Raw genomic sequence first — 13789 nt, 5'->3', positions numbered from 1 at the left:
GTAAATTAAGACAACTTAGGTTTTACAGCAACAAAAATGTGATTAATATACAATCCATGACAGCATCATTCTCCAGACGGGCAAACCTGTCTCTCAACAACCCACCCCCAAGAAACCGGATTGTAACGCAGATCCCAGGAAAAGGGACTGGTTTCCCAAAGGAAGGATGCTAAGTAACCTGGGGAAAGCGTTCCAGGTCATTGACCCAGACCAAGAGGCCGTGCACCCGATCAGCAGGATGTTATAGAAACAAGGTTCTGCTGTCACGAAGGATAACTGTCTGTTCTACAAGGGACCCCTGCCGGTTCAGTTTCCAAGCTGTAGTCACTGGACGACAACTCATAAAAACTGTACCACAGCTGCGTCCTCGTCCTCACGCTAAGTGCGTATTTCACTTTACATCAATTGTATCCATGTGCTTAAAAGTTAGAACCATTGTAACAGCACTCATGAGTTCACCAGTTCATCGTGCTGTTTTTCTCTAATAGAGAATATATAATATAGAGGAATGATGTTTTAACACATAGTTATTCAACTTCAGCTGTCTGCTGTATATCACTGGCAGGGATTTGTATCATGGTTTGGGAACACAGATCTAGTCTAATTTCCTGCCACAGAGGGGAACACGGAGGCCCAAAGAGTAGAAACTCTTGGGAAGGTCACACTCCAGGCTTCCAGTTCAGAGGTCCTTCCCCTGAGGCCTGACTGGCCCATTCTTGCCGTCATGAAACACAGAAGAGAGGTGTTGGGAGCTCCAGCCAAAAGTGACCGCTGTCACCCTCTTGCCAGGTACAAGTAATACAAGTCATCTAACTGGAGACACTGCTTTTGTCCCCAGAGGTGGCGAACAGGTTTCTGGAGGATTAAGTTTGTTGGTCAGTGTCTTTTACAAAATCTTAAGTGAGAACTATTTTTTCCTGGGCTGTATTTCCCCGTACCAGGCATGGGGAATCACATTTGTCCCAAACCAGAGAGGACCAGCCGAGGCCAGCCAAGGACTTGATGAGGAATCAGAATGTATGGACAGAGTGAGCCAATGAGCCTCAGAACCTGCAGGACGATGGCGTCCCTCGCACAGAACCTCAGCTACAGGGCCTTCTGAGCCGGCTCTCCTATCTGTGCCACTGCCGGGAAGGGTGTGCGGGCAGCAGGACAGGGGCGAGCAGTCACTTCTTGAGCTTGGGGGCTCTGGGGACCAGACGGGAGAGGGGAGGCACTGACCTAACCATATTAAAATCGCTGTGGGGATTTTAAAAAAATCACCTCTTTGCTCCCTCACAGAGTCTGGAATAAAAACGGAGCCCAACAGAAGGTGCCCAATGAGCCTGGCATAAACTAGCTTGGTTGATGCCCTTTTTTCCTCTGAGCAAAACTGCTTCTTGTGCCTGAAAAACACAAAGCTTTGGGATGCCCCTTAGATCAGACGAGGCACCATCCAAAGAAACCACACACCATACAGACACGGGAAGAATACGTCATTTTCGAATCTCCTCTCACCGACCCACTTCTGATCTCTACTTCTGTAGAAGTGAAATGTCTGTAGGTTGATGGCTTCTCCCCGCCCTGGCTCCCACTGACCACAGCTAGGGCCTCAGAGACCCTTGGGCCTTTTCCAAAATTTCTTCTCTGATTTGGGGGTAGTTAGGATGCTCTCCGAGGACCTGGGAACAGAGGGAGAAAGGGTGTGCGGCATCAGGCAGGGCCCTGTCACCAAGCCCCTTCACCCCTCCTCCTGGTGCCTCCCAGCTGCTGATGGTGGCTTACCGTGTGACAGACTTCAATGGCCTCCACAAATCTCTTATCCTTCAAGTAGTTGAAAGCGAGTTTGAAGCCTGTCCAGGGGCAGAGGAAACACACACGGTGGCACCTTGACCACCCAAGAGCCAGGGTGGTGATCCTCCCGCCCAGCTTCCTCCTCACCCACATGGGCCCTGGCTGGTGGCCTTACCCACGGCCGGGCTGGCGTGATGACTGTACTTCCAGGCCAGCTCGTAGTTGGCGGCTGCGTCTTTGTAGGCCTGCTCCTTCTCCATGATGAAGCCCATGTACTCATAGGCCCTGAAGCAGGACTGCAGGGAAAGCCATACCGGATCCCAGCACAGGGTGGAACCAGCGGTGGGGGGAGGGGACACGGGGCGCGGGGCGGGGCAAGGGAGGGTGGGGAGCCGCATTAACGCCGACCTTTCACCGACTCCAGCAGCACCCCCCACCTTTGCTGGGGAGGGGTCACCTGTGCGCCCCTTCTAGGATACCCCTATGCTTGCATGGCCCCTTTCTCCACAGCGCTCTGCGCTGACCTGCAGGCCCCTGGACCTCATGAACCCTTCCCATCTCTCTTCACCATCCCGCATTCCCCTCTCCCGGCTCCCCGACTCTGCGCGCCTCCTCTCGCCTCGCCCCTGCCCTTGCATCTCCTCTGCCCCCACGCCCCGCGCACCCCTCCCGGCCGCCTGGACGGGGCGTCCCCGCTTCCCCGACGAGGGCAGCGCGCCCGCCCTGCCTTGTTGTATTGCACGCAGCGCCGCAGCAGCTCCGAGGCCAGGTCGAACTTGCCGCCCTGGCAGTAAACGTCAGCCAGTAGGAGCCAGCTCTTCTCCAGGTCCTCGGCCTCGTCCGGCGTCCACGGGGCCTTGGCCAGACGCTTCAGCTGCGTGCGTGCCTTGGGGACCTGCTTCAGCAGCGCGTGGGCCTGCGCCATGGCCAGCAGGGCGGAGACGCTGTCCTTCTGCACACGGGTGGGAAGCGGGCGTCGGCGCGCTGGGCCCCCCCAGCCGGGCCCCCCACGGCCCACCCAGCGAGCCGGCCCACCTCGGCCTGTGCCATCGCGATGAAGGTGCCCAGCGCCGCCTCCACGTTGGCCTTGTCCCTGGTGGCCAGCAGGCAGAGGCTCTGCAGCAGCCGCAGCTGGGTCTGGCCCCAGTCTGAGCGCGGGTAGAAATCACGCAGCAGCTTCTCGGCGGTGCGCACGGCGTGCTGCTCGAGGGCCTTCCTGTCTGTGGAGCTGCGGGCATCGGACGTGAGAGTGGCAGGCTGGCAGGCCGCCTGCGGGCCCAGGGCCCACGGGCCCTCACGTGGTCTCTACCCTGCCACGTGGCTCTCCCCGCTTTTCCCAGGGGCCCGGCCCCTGCACCTCGCCCCCCACCCCCCCACCCCTGCCACGCCCCGAGGTCAGCCGGGCCCCTACTTGCTCTCCGCCACCAGGTTCTTGAAAACCTCTCCGCCCACGACCTCGTTGTCCGGGTTCAGGCAGATCTGCACCATGTAGTAGGTGGCACTCTGGCCCCAAGTACTGTCCTTGCGCGCCTTGTTTAGGAACTTCAGTGCTTTGTTGGGCTGCCCTATGCGCCTGTAGTGGAAATGAGACACAGATACCAAGAACCAGAGAGGGAAACTGAGGTCCGGGGAGTGCAGGGACACTCGGGCGCCACTCCCGGAGTCTGCACGGAGCGGGGCTGGGTGGCTGGTCTCCCAAACGCCTGCCCCGCAAGTCAGTCGAATTTCTGCTTCCCCAGTGCTGAGCGGAAGCCCAGCTTGCCTGCCAGGAAGGGCCCCCTGCAGGGAACTGCCCCCAAGACGAAGACACCCCACTCCCCAGCTCACCAGCAGTAGATGCCTCTGCAGTAGTTGAAACCTGGCTCCAAAGGAACACGGCTGGACATCCTCTTGACCAATTCAAAGAAGACAGGGGCATCCTCAAGTCTGCCGCTTCTCCATAGCAGGTCAATTAGTTTATTCCATGCCAGAAAGTTGTCTACAATAGGAGAGAAGATGCCAGGCTGTGAAAACCAACGGCCAAGGCCGATTGGGCGCTGTGGCCTGGCATGGAGAAGTGAGGGGCCCAGCAGACACTGCCTATCTGGGCTGAGCGGGGACCTCCCAGCAGCTTCAATGTCTCCCCTGGTCTCCAAAGCTGAGCAAAGGATAATCACCACACTGAAAAGTAGCAGCTAGAGCTTACACAGTACGTTAAGCATTAAGGGCTTTACCTACACACACCGAGGTAGCTATTTTTCCCTTTCCACTGAGACACAAAAGTTTTCGGCCAAAAGTCACACAGCTGGTAAGTGGAAGACCGTGAGTTAGACGTAGGCAGTCTGGCTCCAGGACCCCGCGCTCCTAAGGGCCGCAGTCTGCTGGGCCTCGGGGCAGAGTTGGCTGTGGGCCCGCAGGGGCTGTCGTCTGAGCTTCAGGTGTGGCGGGAATGTAGCTACCTAACAGGGAGAGTTTCTAGCCACCTCCAGGTGGCTGTCACTTCAGAAGGGGGCTACGTCCAGTCCAGTGGCTGTGATTTGGAGACAGACAGGCTGTCCTGGGTCCAGGGCCAAGCACTGCCCTGCCTGAGACCAGGAACTGGCCCCTCGGACTCGGGAAGGGCCAGCACGTTCCATCGGTGCTTTATCAGTTTCCTGTCTCTCTGGGAACAATCAGAGAGGAAGGGGCTTCCTCTGCCCAGTCAGGAAGGAGGGGAGGCGGCCCACCCTTGTGGGGGAGAGCAGCCCTTGCTTGGTGGGAACTGACGCAGGCCATCTCAGTGGGCAGTCTTGATGTGGGCAGTTCGTTACCTGGTGCTTTCTCCAGGACTTGATGGTAGAGATTGACGGCAGCTTCGTATTTCTGTTTTCGAAACATCAGGTCAGCCATCATCTGTCAGAAAACACACAATGCTCCGGGACTCCTGACAGTTCGCCTGGCTGTGGTGGGGAGGCTGGGTGGGCGTGGGGGTAAGCAGAGAAGGTGGACAGGGACGTCCAAGGTCGCCTCTCTGGGCCCTGGGAGGAGCGGCCCCAGGAGGAGCCCAGAAGACAGGGCCTGCTTGGGGTGGGAGGAGGGCGGGGGTGAGGTCACAGGTGGGAAGGTAAGCCCAGGGGTAGACACCAGTGGGTCCCTTTGACAGCCAGCAGAGCCGGACCCTCCACCCATGTCCGAGAACTGCCAGCAGCAGGCAGTGGAGGCAGAATGAGGACTCCCCACTCCTGTGGGGCGGCCCTGGCGGTGGTCTGGGTGTTAGGGAGAGAAGTCAGACTGGAGAGGCCTTTCCCCACGTATTTCTTTAAACCCAGGAACCTGTCCACCCTTGCCTTCACCCACTGTGGGCGTGGTTTCCCCTGGAGCCGATCAGTCTCCCCGCCTCCCCTTGGATTGGCCCCGGGAGGCTGATGTTGCCCCGGCTGCCGGCCCACCCCTACCACGTGAAGGGCATCAGGCCCAGTGCTCAGTCCCCTCTGCCTGGTGGCCCCTGGGGGTGGGTCAGCCAAGCATCGGAGTTATGGGGCCGGGAAGCAGCCCTCGCGCGGTGGCGGGGACCCTGGGGAGGGCGGGGGGGGGGGAGGTCCTGTGGCCCCATACCACTGAGGCCATCTCGTGGCTCTTCTCCGTCTGCAGGAGATCGGCACAGTGCTGCTCACACAAGTCCAGGTGGCCCTGCAGCAGGTAGAGGCGGGCCAGCTCCAGCAACACCTGGGACAAGGCCGGATGTGATCAACCAGGGAGCATCAGGGGAAAACTCGGGCTGGTGTCTCACTCTCGCCTAGTCCGTTTTTATTCGTTCCGCCTTCAACATATGTCCCCGGCTCCCCCTTCTCCCCCAATCATACCACGTGTTTTACCAACCAACCTCTGAAACTGGGGGTCTGGGCAACTCGTCCTCCTCCTTTGGCTTGGACCTAGCCCCCTCTGGGCAGCCCTCTGTGGTAGCCTCTGGGCCAGGCACCCGTCTTCTGAGTTCCCGCAGTGTGCAGACCCACACGCAGGCAATGGAACTAAATATGTGCTCATCTGTCCCTCTGCCTGAGGCAGTCTGTGGGCAGGGACCCTGTCTTGCCCCCCGTGGCCCCCGGGGCCTAGCACCGTGCCTGGCGCGTATGATACGTCTCTTAAATGAGTGCGTGTTGAACAAATGAATGGCTGTCACTAAGCTCTTCATCGGTTCTCCTAGTGTGGACTCCAGCCACCACTGCCTCATCTGGGCCACACCCCCCTCACGACTCTAAACCTCCTTGGAAGCTTAGCCTGGCTTCGTGCCCAAAGACCCCTGGCAGTCACGGCTGTCACTGTGCCCGTGCCTTCAAGGGGGACCTGAAAATGCCAGACTAACATGACTTTTGGGAGCATCTTCCCCGCTCTACCCCGCACAAGGAGCTGTCCGAAGTGAGGCCTCCCAGTCTTGGTCCAAGGGCTGATGGCTGAGGGCCCTGGGGTCAGCCAGAGCAGGCTCCCCACACCAGGGGTCCCGGGCCCCTTGACCTGCAGCTCCTCAGGGAGGCACAGGGAAGGACCCAGCCTCTGCCCCTAGTCAGGGGACTCCGCAAGGCAGCAGGGCCCAAGAGAAGGAGCAGCCTCTGGCTTTGAGGACCCCACCTTATTGTCATCAGGCGAGTAGAAGAGGGCATCCTTATAAGACCGTACTGCCTTGGCAAACTCCTTCTCTGCCAGGTGGTGCTCCCCAAACTGGACACAGATGGAGGCTGCGAGTTGTTTCTGGGAGGGGATCATTTCTGGTTGCTCCAGTGCAACACGCTTCAGGATCTGAGACTGGAGGTCCATGGCCTTGGGAAACCAGTAAACTCGGGATCAGAATCCCAGCGCCTGATGTGCCAGATCTCAGGCCAATTCACAGAAAGAATCCCTACTCTCGTTTCTGTGTCAGTAGATTATCAGAAAGGGCATCTCAAGTGCCCTTGAGCAAATCTGGGTCACTCTGGGCAGGCAAGGCCCCTGGCTGAGTACTCAGGAGGCAAGCTGGCTCTGCCCCTGGGGCAAGATCGGAAGCAAAGGCACTCAAACAAAACACTCTGTTGTGCCTGTACTTGTTTACCTGTTTCCATCACGCCTTGATACTTACCGTGTCTAATTTGCTCTGGCCCTCCTACGGGCTAGAAGAAGCACACAGTAGGTGCGCAGGGCAGGCTGCGTTTTGATGGATGCATTTGCTCTGAATGTTGCCCTGCTGGGAACTTGGGGGCAGCCTCCACAAACATCCACAACATAAAATGATCAAGTGAGTAACCAGGGAGCATCGGGACAAGAAGAATTGGTGATGCCGGGGTTAAGTCTTGGGAAGTGGGCACAAATCAGCACTCGGCTTTCTAAGGGCCAAACGGGAGTGGGAATCCAGCGGGAAACAAGGGAATAAATCGTCTCAAGCCATCAGAGTGGGCTTTCCTGGTACAAGTGCAGAAGGCATCTCAGGAACAAGAAGCCAGCCACACCCTTGCGGACAAAGAGCAAGGGAGGTGGGATAGGAATGGCCAGGAACTGTCCCACTGGGGCAGCCCAGGGGAGAAAAGAGCTTAGGTTGGGACAGGCCAGACCTGGTTCAATTGTCAGCTCCCCCATTTACTGGCAGTCTGACTTTGGGCACATTTCTTAACCTCTTGGAGCCATATCTGTGAAATAGGAATGTCACAGTGCGTATCTCAAAGGGCTACTGTGAGAATTAATAAGAAAGCAAAAAGCCCAGTACAGAACCCACCATAGAGCATTCAGTGCCCGGGAGCTGCTCGCATTGTCCATTATTATCCCACGGGCATCCCTGCCGACTCCCTGCTTTCTCCGACCCAGCCCAGCCGGGCTTGGGGCACTCCGGGGCACCATCAACAAAGAGCACAGGTCGGGGAATAAATGGAAGGCCGAGGTCAGAGGTGTGACCCAGGTCCTCTTTTGAGTGCCAGCCCTGGAGCCTTCCAGACCTGCAGTCCTATCCTTCCTTTTATAGCTCCCACCAGGAAATGGCCAATAAAGAGCTTGAGTCTATTGTCTAATGTCGATTACCTTGTTCAAAGTTCCCATCGCGTCTTCTTTTTTATGACTCTTGTAAACCTTTGCCAGCAAAAGCAAGCACTTGACATTGTTCATCATGGATGGGAGGTCTTTGGCTGCAAAGAGTAGAAACTACTCTGATTTGTGTAGAAACTCAAATCAGTGTTCTCTGGTGCCTGGGAAGCCAGGGATGGGGGAGGTAGGGGACTGGGCTCAGGACCCCAGCTAGCGCCCATCCCCATTCCGCAGGAAGAGACTGCAGGGCGGGGGCAGTAGGCTAGGGAAGTGACTTCGAAGGGGGTCTCACCAAAGTCATGTTCCAGTGACTGTTTCAAAACTTTTTCTGCTTTGTTGAACTTCTTTAACTTCAGGAGGAGTTCAGCGAGATCACAGCACAAAAAGTCCTTTCCACTGATCTTCTGCGCAGCCTCATAATAATTAATTGCCTTTGGGCAAACAGGAAATATTGGCCTCGGGGTCTGGTTCTACCTTGAGTGCCTCAAACCGTGTTCTCCTCAGCGGCCACCACACCTGTGTGTCCCTCCAGAACACAGAAGCCTGCGATGAGAAGGCCCTCCCAGCTGGCAGAGGGCTCAGGCTCGGCGTGTGTGTGTGTGTGTGTGTGTGTGTGTGTGTGTGTGGATAGCTTCTGAATTCTCCCCTAGCCAGCCCCCCTCCCCCACCTACTTCAACAGGGAGCTACAGTGGGAACGCAGCCACTCCCTTCCCATCCAGAAACTTCCACTCATGCACCCCCCTCCCTCTTCCCTGCTGGGCTGGCCCACACCTCTCCCCACCCCAGCCTAGCCTGACCTTGGTGTACTGGTGGGTCTTCACATAGGCTTGCCCGATCCTGCTGACCAGCGATGCATCATGTGGGTTCTTTCTATAGGCCTCGTCATAAGCCTCCAGGGCCTTCTCAGGCTGGTGGGGAAAGCGTCCAAAGGTCTCGGTCTCTCTTCTCTCCCGCTGGAGAACATGAGATTGGGGGGCCACTTGGCAAGGCCACGAGGCTTTCACTCACCTCCTGAATGTTCATGAAAGCATCCCCCAGAAGCAGGCTGGTGTGGGGGCCAGGCAGTTGTTCACAGAGCTCCCTGCAAAAGTAACCAAAGACTTAGCTTGAACCTATGCACTCTTTGTGTTTCTAAATTCATCTTCAACTCTTCTTTCCCATTCATTCATTCATTCATTCATTCATTCACCTAATACTTACTGAAAGCCCACTGTGCACGAGGCACTGTGCTAGCTACCTTAGTCCAAGCTCTGCTTATCTGTTATCTGGACGATGCCAGAACGTCTACCCTTTCTTCTGGCCTCCAGTCCTAACCCTCTAGGCCCCTCTGCATAAGCAGGTATCCTGCTCTTTCTAAAACTATGGTGTGGCCGTGTCACCCCACTCCACTATTAGTGTCCCACCGCTCTTGGCTTTGGCTCCCCCCACCCCCGCCCCCCAGTGCTGCCTCCCACCTGGATTGCCTAGATAGAGTTCTGCTTGAGGGAGGGGCTGGGAAGGTCAAATCATAAAGACAGCTAGCTCTCCACCCTCCTGCACCTCACCTTGGCCACATCGAGTCACTGGACATTTCTTCAAGGAGGGGCAGAGTCAGGGGCCAGGGCAAAAGTGCATACCCGTGGTTCCCACCAGAATGTGGGCCATTCGGGGGAGGCCAAGCAGGATGGATTCAGTTCTGTATCTTCAGAACTCGGCAGTGAGCCGGCCTGGCTAAGCTATCACGCTCAAATGCGGACCCATGGGAAATTCTGTACTTGCATTGCATCTAACACACTTGGAGGGTGCAGACTGGAGACCCAGGTTGAGGAAACACAACCTGGAGAAGCCACTCCCTAAAACACCACCGGGAAGGAGGCTGTCAGGGCGCTGCCTGGGGCTTACCTGTAGCAGCCGATGTAGAGGCGGATGTCTTTGCGGGTCTGCAGGTAGATGTTGGCCATCTTCTCCTTGGCTTCCACGTAGAAGGGCTGCTTGGGTGTGATGTTCCTCAGCGTGCTCAGGGCCACGTCCACGTTCCCACTGCTCAGGGCCAGGTCCACGTTGGCAATGGCGATGCGGATCTCCTCCGGTGTGCCACTGAACTCGTTGATGGCGTCCTGCATGACCTTGGTGGCCTCATGCTAGAGCATGGGAACCCAACAGACCTCTGTTAGCTGTCACCCACCACGGGTGACCTGAAAACACTTGAAATCTCTTGGAGGCGACTTAAAGGGATCCCTCTTCCCACTCCTGCCCCCAGAGAGAAATGAAATATGGAGACAGCCAGGAGCAGCCTTGCTCCATGGAAGGCGAGGGGAGGATGGCTCACATCCACCTGCAGAGAGGCTCCAGTGGCAGAAAGAAGAGAGATCCCTTCGGTGTCCACCACCACTCTTCCTGGGGGCAGGGGAAAGGTGCCCAGCTAGCTGGGGGTACAGAAACCCTCGACTGTTCCTTAGCACCTCTACATCTGTTGGCAATTCCTTCTTGTAGGAGACCGATGGATGCATGTCCTTGTTACTTTCCTGCTTTCGGTCAAAAGTATTTTAATGTTATTGTATTTGGCACGTTAGCGGTCTGTTTGAATCATTTCCTCATTATATTCATGCCCTTGGTTATTTTAACGAAGTTGCTTTCTTTCCCCATTTTGGTACTTTCGGACTGGGATTCAGCCTTACCAGACATTTCTTCCTCAGTCTCTGCTTTCTTTTTGTTTGCTTGGTATATTTGTATCATCTTTTTCCTCTCATCCTGGGCCCTTTGGTGTTTGAAGTATAGAGAGTAAGGGTTCTCTCCGTTGCTAGTTTAAACCACTCTGATGCCTCTTTTATTTAAGAGGTACATTTATTTCATTTACAATTTTGTTACCACAGATACGTTCTTGGGTTTTCTGGCAACAGAAAAGTTTCTGTTTTCATTTTTTAAAAAATATTTATTTTTTGAGAGAGAGAGAGAGAGAGAGAGAGGCAGCAGGAGCAGGGGAGGAGCAGAGAGAGAGGGAGACACAGAATCCCAAGCAGGCTCCAGGCTCCGAGCTGTCAGCACAGAGCCCAAACTCACAAACTGGAAGATCATGACCTGAGCTGAAGTTGGATGCTTAACCGACTGAGCCCCCCCAGGCGCCCGTTTTCATTTTTACATGCTGTTGTGTTTGGCTTTATTTCTGCCTTTATGACCTGCGTGGTCCTTTCTTTTCTTCTTAACTCTTGATTAATGTGGTGGAGATCGCCTCTTAAATTCTACCAAGAGTCATCTTTCTATTAAGAAATGTCTTGTGTACATTTTTTCCCCACATTCTATAAAGTCAAAACAATTAGCATGCTTATAATAATGCCACCTTCTCCCTGAATTTTTTTTATAGGATGTTATTGTTATTTTGATTTTAATAACTTTTATTTTAAGAACTTAGCAATTATACTGGCTTTGGGTCAAGCCCAAAGGTATAGAGAGGTATATGGGGAGAGGTATAGAGAGTGGGAGGACAGGGGATCCGAAGTGAGCTCTGTGCTGACAGCAGAGAACCAGAGGCGGGGCTCGAACTCGCGAACCGTGAGATCACGACCTGAGCTGAAGTTGGACGCTCAACTGACTGAGCCACCCAGGCGCCCCCAGTGACCGTTAATCCTTGGTTCCCATGACTCCATTAGGATATTAGTATTAGGATTTTTAAAATATTTATTTATCTGTTTATTTATTTATTTATTTATTTAAAAGTAATTTCCACACCCAACGTGGGGCTCTCCCCTCATCCATTTCTTCTCTCTTCTGCAGGAACGTTTATTTTGCCTTGGTTGGATATCTGTGGTCTCTCTCTTTCTTACCCGTCATCCCCTCACATCACTTCAATGATTTTCTCACCCCTTTCCTGCATCAGAGAGCTTCAGCAAGGGTTCAGCCTCTTTCTGTTCTGTCTCGTGGGACTATAATTTTCTAATAGCATCACTGTTTTCTATGCTTACTTGCTTTAATTCTGCCAGCTGAACACCTCTGGGGATCTCTGGTGCTCTGCTTTGAGCTGGTTTTACAAGATTCCATGTTTCCATTTTCATCGAATGTAGACAAGTTCTCTTAGAAGTATTTCTTCTTAGGGATGCCTGGGTGGCTCAGCTGGTTGAGTGTCCGACTCTTGATTTCAGCTCAGGTCATGATCTCAGGGTTGGTGAGTTCGAGCCCCACGTTGGGCTCAGTGCTGCCAGTGTGGAGCCTGCGTGGGGTTCTCTCTCTCTCCCTCTCTCTTCCTCTCTCTCCACTCTCTTTCACACTTGATCTTAGCCAAAAGGCCAAGAAGCGATCACATGCTCTCTTTCAAAATAAATAAACTTTAAAAAAGTATCTCTTCCATTTCTTATAGAACTCTTTCTCCCCAAGTGTAATCTTCACTTGTCTTTTGCTTGTGATTTTGTTTCCTCTCCCCTCTTTCCTCCTTTCCTTCCTTCCCTCCCACCCTTTCTTCTTTCCTTCCCTTCTTCTCCTCCCTCCCTCACCTCGGTCCTTCCCTGTAATCACCATATTGGACCCCTTCCTCAAATGGGACCGGTCCCCCCTAACCTGGCCCTTTGCCCAGGAACTAGGCTGGGGACGGACAGGGTCTAGCACAGCTGCCCTAGGCTCACATTTCCCCTGAGCTTTCTGTGGGTCTTCCTTTTGGGGGTGGGCTTAATGAGAAGCTGGGGTCAGGACAGAACCCCTGGCTCACTGTGAAGGCCCCAGTCTGCAGACCTGTCACCTTAGCAAAGCATGCTGCGGAACTCTTTTTCAGGTTATTTCCCTCCTTACTTTCCTCGGGCCACGTCTCCTAGAAAGGAGCCCGGACAGAGAGAAGCAAGGAGGCATCTGAGCAGGGAGTTCTTGCTCAGTGGCCCTGCCCTTCCACGGGCCGGACCCGAGTCCCTCTAGGAATGCCCCTGCTTCTCCCCGCTTGAGCACATCTCCAGTTCAGAAGGTTTCAAGCAAAGGCAGGAACCTCGGGCCCCGCCTCACTGCACCCTGCTTTCTCTCTCGCCCACCGATGGATGGTAAGTTCCAAAAGGACCTTGCTAGCTTCTCTCCTCTATCCCCAGCTGCCAGATGGTGCCTGGCAGCTAGCTGGCCCTCAATCAGTAGCTGAATCGACTGACTGAATCGACTGTGCTGGAACGTGGCCGTTCCCTAGGTTTGCTCTAGGTGGAGATTCCTTCTCTACTTTTTTTTTAATTTTTTTTTTCAACGTTTATTTATTTTGGGGACAGAGAGAGACAGAGCATGAACGGGGGAGGGGCAGAGAGAGAGGGAGACACAGAATCGGAAACAGGCTCCAGGCTCCGAGCCATCAGCCCAGAGCCCGACGCGGGGCTCGAACTCACGGACCGCGAGATCGTGACCTGGCTGAAGTCGGACGCTTAACCGACTGCGCCACCCAGGCGCCCCTCCTTCTCTACTTTTAATTCCTGTGCTCCTTTTGGCAGATTTAAAGGAGGAAAGGACAACAAACAGGCTTCCACATCCCCACCTTTACCCAGAAGGCGGTTTTCTTTTTTAATGTTTATTGATTTATTGATTTATTTTTATTTTTATTTATTTTTATTTTTTTTAACGTTTATTTATTTTTGAGACAGAGAGAGACAGGGCATGAACGGGGGAGGGGCAGAGAGAGAGAGGGAGGCACAGAATCGGAAGCAGGCTCCAGGCTCCGAGCCATCAGCCCAGAGCCCGACGCGGGGCTCAAACTCATGGACCGCGAGATCGTGACCTGAGCTGAAGTCGGACGCTTAACCCACTGAGCCACCCAGGCGCCCCAATGTTTATTTATTTTTGAGAGGCAGAGAGAGAGAGTGAGAGACACAGAGCATGCCTGGGGGGAGGGGGGAGAGAGAGGGAGACACAGAATCTGAGCCATCAGCACAGAGCCCTACACGGGGCTCGAACTCACGAACTGTGAGATCATGACCTGAGCGGAGGTCAGAGGCCCAACCGACTGAGCCAACCAGGCGCCCCCCAGAAGGCAGTTTTTAACTTTAAGGAGAAAAGGGCCTCGCGAGCTGTTCCTTCTCTATGGCG

At 54.7% G+C, this 13789-nt stretch overlaps 1 protein-coding gene across 2 annotated transcripts in view; it reads right to left on the bottom strand.

Annotated features, from left to right (window-relative positions):
- Positions 1-20: 20 nt before the first annotated feature.
- The window catches only part of TTC21A (tetratricopeptide repeat domain 21A), a 36995-nt gene continuing 23226 nt past the window's right edge, over positions 21-13789 (bottom strand). For both annotated transcript variants that reach the window (XM_086720479.1, XM_086720480.1), the window contains exons 15-29: positions 9656-9894; positions 8783-8855; positions 8572-8682; positions 8066-8204; positions 7771-7874; positions 6358-6546; positions 5347-5457; positions 4563-4644; positions 3601-3751; positions 3185-3346; positions 2809-3001; positions 2501-2725; positions 1949-2069; positions 1765-1832; positions 21-1661 (exon numbers count right to left, since the gene is read on the bottom strand). In XM_086720479.1, the coding sequence (XP_086576605.1) occupies positions 1584-1661; positions 1765-1832; positions 1949-2069; positions 2501-2725; positions 2809-3001; positions 3185-3346; positions 3601-3751; positions 4563-4644; positions 5347-5457; positions 6358-6546; positions 7771-7874; positions 8066-8204; positions 8572-8682; positions 8783-8855; positions 9656-9894 (2046 nt within the window). In that variant the 3' untranslated portion in view covers positions 21-1583. The remainder of the gene's footprint in view (positions 1662-1764; positions 1833-1948; positions 2070-2500; positions 2726-2808; positions 3002-3184; positions 3347-3600; positions 3752-4562; positions 4645-5346; positions 5458-6357; positions 6547-7770; positions 7875-8065; positions 8205-8571; positions 8683-8782; positions 8856-9655; positions 9895-13789) is intronic.

Source organism: Puma concolor, chromosome C2 (assembly GCF_028749965.1).
Source record: "Puma concolor isolate L17-30 chromosome C2, mPumCon1.1.hap2, whole genome shotgun sequence".
Taxonomy (NCBI): domain Eukaryota; kingdom Metazoa; phylum Chordata; class Mammalia; order Carnivora; family Felidae; genus Puma; species Puma concolor.
This window is presented reverse-complemented; position numbering and strand designations above follow the sequence as displayed.